Source organism: Lagopus leucura, unplaced genomic scaffold (assembly GCF_019238085.1).
Source record: "Lagopus leucura isolate 7727_CA_CO unplaced genomic scaffold, USGS_WTPT01 Super-Scaffold_100039, whole genome shotgun sequence".
In the NCBI taxonomy this organism is placed as follows: domain Eukaryota; kingdom Metazoa; phylum Chordata; class Aves; order Galliformes; family Phasianidae; genus Lagopus; species Lagopus leucura.
This window is the reverse complement of record NW_024962288.1, coordinates 3,655,789-3,666,223: the sequence shown is the minus strand read 5'-3', so window position 1 is coordinate 3,666,223 and position 10,435 is coordinate 3,655,789. Positions and strand designations below refer to the sequence as shown.

The window sequence follows — 10,435 nt, the reverse complement described above, 5'->3', positions numbered from 1 at the left end:
GAACTCCATTTCTCCTAGTGCTCAGCACTGTCAGGCAGGAAAGGAGCCCAAGAAGCTACCAATGAGTCACAGATGGCTTTGCCTGGAGGCACCCAGTCATGCTGCACAGGAAGCACACGGGGACTGGGGGACGCTGCCAGCCCATTGGCACCCAAGGAAGCTGAGGCTGGCTTTGAACCTCCAGCACTGAGCCACAGTTGTGTCCCTCTTCTGGTGCTGCCCTTCTGCCTCATGTCCCTAAATTGAGGGCTCTGAGAGGATGACAGCACGGGAAGCAGGAAAGCTGGGGGGTGTTTTCCTGCATTTTGTCCCCATGTGGAGTGGGATGTGACAGCAGTGGCACAGTGACCCCAAAAATCCTGGGGTCACCATGATGAGATGCTTACAGCTTTATGGGGCTCTCTCCCTGCCCAGGCTTTAGGGGAGCAGTTCTACTCGCCAGAATAGATCCTGTGGCTGCCTGCCTTTGGAAGAGGATTTTTTGGGTGTTAAAACACTTGCATATCTATCACCACAATGGCAACTCTGCCCCTCTGAGCCCTGGTAACAGCATTAACGTCTCACAGCAGCTCAGTGCAACCGCAACTGACAGATAAAATCCCCCAGCTGCCAGCACAGCCCCTCCCCACACCCGCCCAGCAGCCTGCACAGGGCAGGGATGGTGACAGTGGCCTCAAGCTGCTGCCATGGGACCCCAGGCCCCTCAGGATCACTTGGCCACTGGCACAGGCAACAATGACACACGGAAGGGTCTAAAGGCACCACCTGCCACTGGTACTCCATTGATAAAGGAGACAAGGGACCCCTGAGGACAATGAGGAAAGCTCAGCGCATCAATTCCTGCCTTGAGCAGGGGCTGGGGAAGCTCTCAGATGAGCTCTGAGAGGAGGAGATGGCTCTGCCTTGCTCAGGATTTCCTTCTGTGCTGGATGCAGTGGCCATCAACTGGCACCACAGCCCGTACCTGCACCGATGGCTTCTTCTCAGTCTTCCCAATGGAGCGAGACCCCCTTTTCTTCAGGGAATTCTGCAGAGAGAAGAGGAAGATGTCACCCACAGCCAAAGCGTGGCACCCTGCTGCAGACAGACAGAGCAACCAGAACTTCCAGCCTGGGGACACCACAGCCAGGGCACTGCTGACTGCTCCAGTAGCTTGGGAAGGGGCCAGAGCACTGGTGGGATGAGCCCCTGGTGCTGGGGGATCCAGGGTGCCTGACATCATGTCATGGGATTTGGTCAGAGATGTCCCTTGAGAGCACGAGGGCAAGTGGAGAGGCTGAGTCATGGGCCGGATGGAGTGGGGAATCCCAGGCTGGGATGGCTTCAGGGCATCCTGGCTTAGAAGCAGGAGCTGGAGCTCCTCCATGCCTCTCCCTGCCCACACGCAGCAGCAGGCACATCCCAGCTGCCTTTCTCCCATCCGACCAGGGATGCGACTGCAAATGGGGACCTGGGATCAGCCACGAGCTGTCACACACTGCTAGAGACAGTGGCATGTGGGCAGAATGGGACACCAAGATTCCCAAGCCTAAATCCCCCAGCAATTATCCTCCTGCCGCTCTGACCACCCCAGCACAAAAAGTGCTTGGCAGTGACTCCTAGTTCATCAATGGAGCAATGCTGGCCCTTTCTCCAGGGTCCCTGGGCACACAGGCTAACAATGACAGATGACACATGGGGAGCCCCATACAGGAAAAAAGAAGAAAACAAGTTGACCTGTTCCCAGTCATTGCATTGCCCTGCTGTGCCCTGGTGGGTGATGCAATGAGGCTCACAAGGCTGGGGCTGCCCCAGGCACGTTCCCATGCTGGCGCTGAGGCCCCAGCAGCCAAAGAAAGCAGCTGTGAAATGTAAGCTGCTGCCTGTGCCAAGGTGCAGGGCTCCAGCTTTCCTATTAAGGCTAAGACCAGTGCTGGAGCTGCTCGAACCCCACCCGGGGGCTGGCTGTGCCACGTCGGCATCTCGCCCCGGCTGTGCTAGGGACAGGCATGCCCTTACCCCACAGCATAGTGGTTAGGGGACACTGCGGTCCCTGCGCCCAGGATAGAGCTGGGGGGTGGTGGTTCAGCCCAGGGGATGCACTGCCCATCCCACAGCAGCCCAGCCACGGGAAAACCTCTTGCAAGTGAGAAATAAGCGGCCCCTAGGGGCAAGCCCAGCCCTGCCCAGCCTGCTGCTGTTTGCATGCTGCTAACAAGCTCTGCCACTGCTTCACATCCTACAGCAGTAGGGAGGAGGCGGCTGAGACTCACCCTGTTAACTCGCTTTCCTAATTAGCGTTTTGAATAAGTGAGTAACACCAGCGCCTGGGGAAATGCCCTTTTCAAGAGCGGATGCAAACCCATGGTGCCTGCTGCAGAGCCCAGCAGGAACTGCAGAAACACAACGCTCTGTCCCCGCAGGGCTCATCTATGGTCACAGCCAGGTTTGTGCCCATTAGCATCCCACCAGCACAGACCTGCCAGCCTCAGGGAACTCAAAACAACCTCAAGCACACAGAAGCCTGTCCTGTGCCAGCCAGCAGCAACCCACTGAGGCTGCAGAAGGGGCACCTCCCATTCTATTCTCACAACCCACTTTCCCCACTCCCGTTCCTACACAGGCAGGGAGGGCAGCTGGACTGGGCGATGGCACCACATCCTCTCCGGCACACTGCCTGCAGCTCCTCGGGGACCCATCGCATCCCGGGCAGTAGGGAAGTGGGTTATGAGTGCTGTGATGGATTACATGCCTGTGCTGTCACTACGATGCCTTTCCTGTCACCAAGAAAGGATGCCCCCTCACTGCATGGGGACCAGCAGCATTCCTGGCCAGGAGCTTGTCCCAAACTAACGGCCCTGGAGTCCTGCATAAGTGCACATGTGGATTTCCAGGACACACACAAAGGAATCCCGTGTGCCAGCTATGCCCCGCAGGACAAGCCTGAGCAGTGTGAAGCTGTCCCCACTCACAAGCAGTCAGGGCACAGCCAGCCCTGGGCGTGGTGCTGCCCGCACACCCCAACATCACTCCACACAGAGCAGCACCGCTCGGGTTTCATGAGCATCTGCAGCACGGTTTGGGTTTCAGCGATATGAATGCTCACGGCACCAGGCCAGGACACCTGCTAGGGGCTGAGCCTTGGGGTCACCCCCTCCACGTGCCCCCTGTGTTCCCCTCACCTCTCTGAGCTTGTCCATCTCATTCTGTACCACCTGCTTGGCCAGCTCCGTCTCGATCAGTCTCTGGCGCAGGTCCTCGTTCTCCTCTTCCAGCCTGATCCTTTTCTTCTCCACCGCCTCCAGCTCATTGTGGAGCCGCACGGAGACATCCTTGGCCACCTGGGGACACAGAGTGGCTGTCACTGGGCTGGGTAGAGCATGCTGGGACCACAGCACAGGGGCAAGACCTCATGGGCACCTACCAGACCCAGACAATATCCATGGAGATCGCCATAGGACCCTTTGGAGAAGACACTACGCCAGGTAATATCCTGTCCCCTGGCCACACGTGTCTCTTTTATTACCACCATTACTCCTCCCCCTACCTCTACCGGTCAAACCCTGCTTTCTCCAAGCACAATGTGGTGCTGTGGGATAGATGCCTGTCAGCTTTTTGTGCTCCACTGTGCTGGAAAGCAGCTGCTGCATGGCTGGGAGGGGAGAGGAGCAGCCCCTCGGGAAAGGAAAGGCGAGCTGCTGCATCGGGTTACGGAAAAATCGCACAAGAGCCCCCAGAGCTGAGCGAGTCCCCGCTGCAGCCCCTGTGGGGGGCATTGCTCAGGGTCAGCACAGTGCTTGGTTTCAGGCTCCTCTCTCCAAAATCTGAGCTGCTGACTGAGCTGCTCCCCAGCAGTGGAGACATCCCCTGCTGCCACCACTCCTTCTGGCAGCAGCACAAGTGATCAGCAAACACAACTCAGCTCAGCACTGGCTGGGGCAAGAGATACAAGGCCACCTTGCAGCCAGCACCTCGTCCCTGTTCCAGCCTGGGACCTCGCAAAGTTCCCATAGTGGCCAAGAGGAGAAGCAGCTCCCAGGTCCCCAGCTACAGTGGAAAGCAACTCGCAGTTGCTACAGTGTCCCAGCAACTCACTTCCTATCTCACCCCAAGCTGCTTTGGGACAGATCCAACCCCACCCTCTGGGCACTGCCCCCGAGGGCACCCCCCAAACATCACCTTGACGTCCTGCTCCAGGCTGTGGATGAGCTCGCCATCCACCTGGCCGGTCTGTGCCACACGCAGGCTGCGCCGCTCGGCCTTGCGCAGGCGGTACTGCAGGATGCGGCACGTCTTGCTGGCTTGGTCCAGCTGCTGCCGCAGCTCCTGCAGCTGGTAGACGTCCTCCTCCATGTAGACGTCCCTCATTTCCAGCATCTCGGCGCGCAGCTCCTCAATCTCATCCTGCAGGGAGAGGCGTGTTGGAGAGGTCAGAGCCCACAGACTGCAGCAGCCCCACGTGCCCATGGCGTGCACCCCACAGATGGCTGCTAACAACTGGGGGTTTCCTCCTTTGCTCTCATGGCACAGACATCATTACGCTGCTCTGCACATGGTGGGATGCCTATGGAGGTAGAGGATAACACTGGGCCACATGCACCCCATGCACACCAGATCAGGGGGAAACTGATATCATGTGCAGCATGTCTACCTTCAGCACAGGGATGACAGCACTGAGGGAGCAGGCAGCAGCACCCAAAGTGGATCATAAAATAACAGAATTCCTGAGTTAGAAAGGGATCATCGAGTCCCACCCCTGGCTCCACACAGCACCACTCAAATCCTATGGCTGAGAGTGCTGCCCTCAGCTCCCTGTGAGGAGCTGCAGCCGCCATGAGGCCTCCCCTCAGCCTGCTCTGCTCTGTGTCCAGCAAACACAGCGACCTCAGCCACCCCTCTCACACACTGAAGCCCTCACACCCTTCCCCAGCTCTGCAGCCCTCCTCTGGATGCTCTCTCACAGCTTTATGCCCTTCTTATGTTGTGGCACCCAGAGCACAGCAGGACAACCCCTTCCCTCGCCTGGCCAGCAGTGCTGGGCCTGATGCACCCCAGGGGACGGCTGGCCCTTCTGGCTGCCAGGGCACACTGTGACTTGTGGACAACTTGCCGCAACCTCCAGGTCCCCTGTGGGATGAGGATGTGGATGTGAAATCCCACGTGAGCCCCACAGAGCAGTGTGCTGGGGGAAGGGGCATTCTGTAGGGTTCAGGCCGGTGAGCTGAACACCACGCGTGTCGGTGCCAGCACCTCTCATATAAATAAACCAAAATAAAAGAGGAAGATGGGGGAGGGAAAGGATTCGCTGTGGGAGCAGCCCAGGCAGCAGTTGCAGCAAGAGAAATGTAGGTCGCCTTGGAAAAGATGTGTCAGGAGGAAGGAGGCAGGCATGGAGCAGAGAGGCAACGCAGGGACACGAGAGTGGCTGCCAGCGCTGGGCCCTGAGGCTGCCCTGCTGTTTGCCACCAGGCAGCCACTGCCACGGAGGGGAGCACAGAGCTGGGCTGGCAGTGCACACAGCGCCTGGAGCTGCACCAAATTTGGGTGGCAGCCACTCTGCCCAGCTCCAGCACAAAGCTCCAGCTGCATTTTCCCTTTCTACCCCCCCCCCCCAACTCCGAAAAACAAAGCCTGAGGGCGGCAGCTGCGAGGATCAGCCACAGTCGCTCACTGTTGGCTTTTGCAGTGAGATGGCAAATCGGGGACATCACCGAGACAATCCCCGATTATCCCCGAGCTGCCGGCACCACAGCGGCCGCGTGGCTCTGTGTCAGGGTTCTGGAGTAAGAACCAGGAGGTGACCCTGGGACGGAGCAGGGTGCTCTGGGAACTGCCAAGACTGCCCCACTGAGGGCATCGCTACAGGCACATCCCATGGTTCTAAAACCCCCAGGCACAAAGCACAAGGATGAACAGCACCAGAAGACATTGCTGTGAAGGCTGTAATGCTCCCCAGGGTGACATCCCTACTGGAAACCCCACACTGACCTGGGGAAATGAAAAAAGCTCCGAAAGCCACACTGGTCTGGGAGCTGCTGGAGTGGGTTTGGAATGAAGGTGAGAGCTTTCGTGGAAAAAATGCTTTGCACAATGCAGGTGGCTTGCGATGGGGCAGCAAAAAACAGCCACCTGCAAATAGGATGAGCAGATCCTGCGTGGCAATGTGAGCACTTGAAATAAAAACACCACCCTGATGCTTCACAAAGTGCCTGAGAAAGGTTGAAATCAGCCTGGGTCAGGTGGCTCAGGAAAGCTTCACCACCAAAGCTGTTCGAATGGTGGCCTGAACAGGACTGCGAGGCAGCTGAGGTGCTGCATGGGACACTCCCTGCAGGACACCCTGGGGTGCTAAGCCTAGATAATGGGATTAGGATCGGAGAGCAGCAAGATGCCAGCAGGCTGGGGCAGCTCAGGGCAGCTGCGCTGACACCCTCTGTGGGCAGAACAGCCCACCCTGACCACCCTGCAGCTGCACCTCTGTGGAAGTGCTGTGCATCTTTGCAAAATGCAACCAGAAAATGCAAACTGAGGCAAGGGTAGAACCAGAGCAGATGAAATGCTTGAGAAATAGCCAGGATTGAGGACTGGCACTGCAAAAGCACTATATGTGGTGCTGAATACGGCATGCCATGGAGGTGAGGAGGATGCCAGGAGACATGATGGGGTGTGCAGAAGTCAATGCCTGGCTTGTATTTGCAGGAGTCAAACACTGCCCGTGGAGGAGCACAAGATAAACACCAACCCGTGAGCCTCAGAGCAACCGCATCTTTCCAGTGACAACCCCAAAAGGCAGCACAGTGGGAGCCCCATCTCCTACAAGCAGAAAGCAGAGCAGGATGCAAAGCTGGATGATGCAAATGACAGCACTGCTGGCTGCTGTGCTGCTGGCAGTGCCTGCCCCGCCAGAGTTGGCAGTGTTTGGCTCTGGGGCGCAGCCAAGCAGCAAGCATTGAGCCCTGGGGACAGTCCTGCGCACACACTGAGCCCCAGCACAGGATGAACAGAGCAAGGAGGGATGTGGGCAGAGGGTTGCTATACTGCTCTGTGCAGAGTTGGAGCAGCAGGAGAGTCCACAGAGAGCCAGGATCAGCACCCTGCAGCTGCACTGATGTTACAGGACATGCACAGCAGCTCTCAATGAACTCTGAGCCCTCATTGGACAGAGAAGGGAATTGTGCTATAATTCTCTAGGGAAAAAAATAGGGACCCCCCCCCAGCAAGAGGGTCCTGGCACACACTCCAGTCTACCACGTGATGCAAGGTTGGTGAGGAGCACCCTGTGTGACGCCTCACAAGGGTTTCTTCAAGCTCTCCAAGGGCACAGCAGCCACCCTTCTCATTGTGCCTCACAGCAAGACAAATCCCAGAGCTTCCCAGCTTTGCACCTGCCCCCATAAATTACCCTGCACACAGCTGGGGGCTCACTGCTGGCTGGGCAGTGGTGATGGGCCAGGCGCTGCCAAGGCCTTTGTGGGGCTGGGAATGATGAAGCCCTGGGGCTCATTCCAACACTGCTGGTGTTTTGCTGAAAGACTCTGTCAAATTATTTTTTTCCCCTCTAAGCCTGGGGAAATCACTGCTGCAGGGAGCAGCAGGAGAGGCATGCTGAAATATATACGTGCATTGGGTTAGTGCAGCCAAGAAAGGAGCAGTACGAGCTGACAGCTTGTCCTGCCCAGGTGCAGCACTGCAGTGACACCATGCACGGCCACGCTGACAGCACCCAGTCCATCCCAAAATCCCCAAAATGGGAATTTTATCCAGCTCTTCCCAAGGGATATTTCACCTGTGGCTGTTCCAGTTAGCACTAGGATGTGCCGCCTCTGACAGGTCAGACAGATTGGTGCCAGAGGGGAGGGGACCCTCTGCAGCATCCCTGCATGTTGCATCACAGGCCAGCCTAATCATCTGGCTTAGGGTTGGCCTTTTTAAGCTCGGAAGTCCCAAATCCATGAGCATGCACACACTGACAGCTCCTCATATCCTGCTGCAGCCCATCCCCCTTTTCCGCTCCTTGCTGGTCACAGTCTGCTTGACAGCTTCTACTTTTTTGGGGAGCACCACAAGTGAGCATGGCTGCAGTTATTGGCCAGCACAAGCCAGGAGAAAAGAACTGATCCTGACCCACCAGCACGGAGGATGTGGGATGCTCAAAGCACTTTCAGGAAGACCTCACATCTCACCGCTGCTTCCCCACCTCCCCAGGATTGCAAGGGGAACATGGGGCACATGGGGGGGGGGGGGGGGTCCAGAGGGCAGCACTGCCACACACAGTGGGAGTGGGGACACCAATGTCCCTACAGACCTTCTGGACACTGCTCCATGCCAGGGCTGCTCCTTGTAGCAAAACACCCCGAGCCCTGCAGCCTGCCGTGACGATCACATGAAGATGGAGGAAGCAATTGCACAGCCAGCCGGCGCAGCAGCGTTTTCACACGCATTCTTGGAAACCGGAGGGGCCTCATCTGTATTTTTCCAGCTCCCCGTAAATCAAAGCCCTTAAGCTCTTGCTGCTAATTCTGGCAGGAGTTCGGACACCAGCTGCAAGCTGGGGCTTTGCTAATGGACAAAGGGCTCGGCCAAGTATCTCCAGGGTGTTGCACCCAGTTCTCACCTCACCACAGCAACCCCCACATGTTCCCAAGCTCTGGCACTTTGAGGCAGACCTGGCGAGTTCCCACCTGCCACTCTGAAGGGATGCCACCAAACATAGCACCGACACTTGGCCCCTCTCAAGGTGCTGCAGCAGCCTGTACGGTGGCATCAATGTCTTACCCAATCAGCACCCTGAGGAAGAGGGGAGGATGCAAAATGCCTGCAGCCCACCATGTCACAGCATCTATCCCCCTTCTGTCCCCAAGACCCATGTCCCCAAACTTGCCCTGGCATCACTGTGTGCCCATCAGCCAGCTGCAGGCCTGGAAAAAGGCCCCGGGGAGTCTGGGGCCCTTGTGGAGAGCAAGCACAGGGACTGGTGGAGGGAAATGAGCTGGAAAATCTCCCCCTGGGGACCTGCCAGTGTCAGGAGGCAGAGAGGACAGTGGCAGCATCCCACTCTGTGCTGTACCATGCCATGCCATGTGCTAGGCTGTGCTGGGTTTCTTCATGCTGAGCTGAGCTTGGCCATTTCCAGGCCATCCCATGGCATGACAGGCTGTGCCAAGCCAAGCTGGGCTTAGTACTGGCTCTGCTGTCCAGCTGAGCCATGCCATGCCGTGCTCAGTGATGCTGGGCTGAGCCGTGCTGGGTTGTACTGTGAGCCCTGTGCTTGCCTATGCCATATCTAGCCATGCTCAGGAGTGCTGGACCATGCTGTGCAGGGACACTGAGCCATGCCCAGAACTGCTGAACTGCACCATGCCAGGGATGCTGTGCCTTTCCCAGGAATGCCCAGAGATTCCGAGCTACACTTTGCCCAAGGATGTTACGTGATGCTGCGCCCAGGCCATGCTGTGGTGCCCATGAGATGCTGTATTATGCCCAAAGATACCTAGAGATGCTGGGTCCTGCTAAGGGATGCCCAAGGATGCCCAGAGGTGCTAAGACACACTATGACTAGGGGATGCCATGGGATGCCCAAGGATGCTGTGCCCTGCCCAAGGATGCCCAGGTACTCTGTGCCCAGAAATGCCATGCCCAGGGAGCAAGTACAACGAGCACAGAAATGCTGCGTTACATGCAAGGACGCCCAGAGATGCTGAACTATGCTACATACAAGGATGCTGTGGGATGCCCAGAGACGCTGTCCCCTACTCAAGGGTGACATGTCATGGGATGTGCCCAGGGATGATATGCCATGCCCAGCAACGCCACGTCCTAAGATACTGAGCTGTGCTCTGCCTGGGATGCCGTGTCCTGCCCAGGGATGCCATGCCATGACCAGGGATGCTGCGCTCTGCCTAGGGCTGCTGCTTTGCGTTGCACCCAGGGATGCTGAGGGATGCTGTGCCCTGCCCAGGGATGCCCACGGACGCCGCACCCGGTGATGCCGCACCGTGCCCACCTTGAGATAGTCGTTCTCGGAGCGCAGGTCCTCCAGCTCGCGGAGCAGCCCGTCGGTGCCGGCGTCCAGCAGCTCCTCGGTGAGATCGGAGAAGGCGAGCGAGGTGCTGAGCTGCAGGCGGCTGCTGGCCATGGAGGCGGCCGAGGGCTCCTCGGGCAGCGGCGAGGCCTCCCCGGCCGAGGGCGGCGGCGGCGGGGCGCTGCCCGGGGATTCGCTGTCGCTGCCGCTGAGCTCCAGCGACATGAGCTTCGCCTCCTCCGAGGCGCTGCAGTCCGACACCTCGGAGCTGCTGTCCGTCAGGCCGCACCCCTGCCCCGGTCCCGGTCCCGGTCCCGGCCCCGGTCCCGGCCGCAGCGCCCCGGCCGCCGGCTCCGCCCCGCGGCACCGCCCCTTCGCCCTCGCCGCTCCGCGGCCCGCCGCCCCCCCCCTGACCGCCGCCACGGGCCGCCGCCT

General features: G+C 58.5%; 1 protein-coding gene across 1 annotated transcript in view; it reads right to left on the bottom strand.

Annotated features, from left to right (window-relative positions):
- SOGA1 (suppressor of glucose, autophagy associated 1) overlaps positions 1 to 10,112 on the bottom strand; it is a 20,196-nt gene extending 10,084 nt beyond the window's left edge. Inside the window, 4 exon segments of the mRNA XM_042883614.1 lie at positions 965 to 1,027; positions 3,162 to 3,320; positions 4,159 to 4,383; positions 9,983 to 10,112. Coding sequence (XP_042739548.1) covers positions 965 to 1,027; positions 3,162 to 3,320; positions 4,159 to 4,356 — 420 coding nt within the window. The 5' untranslated portion in view covers positions 4,357 to 4,383; positions 9,983 to 10,112.
- Between the last annotated feature and the right edge of the window lie 323 nt (positions 10,113 to 10,435).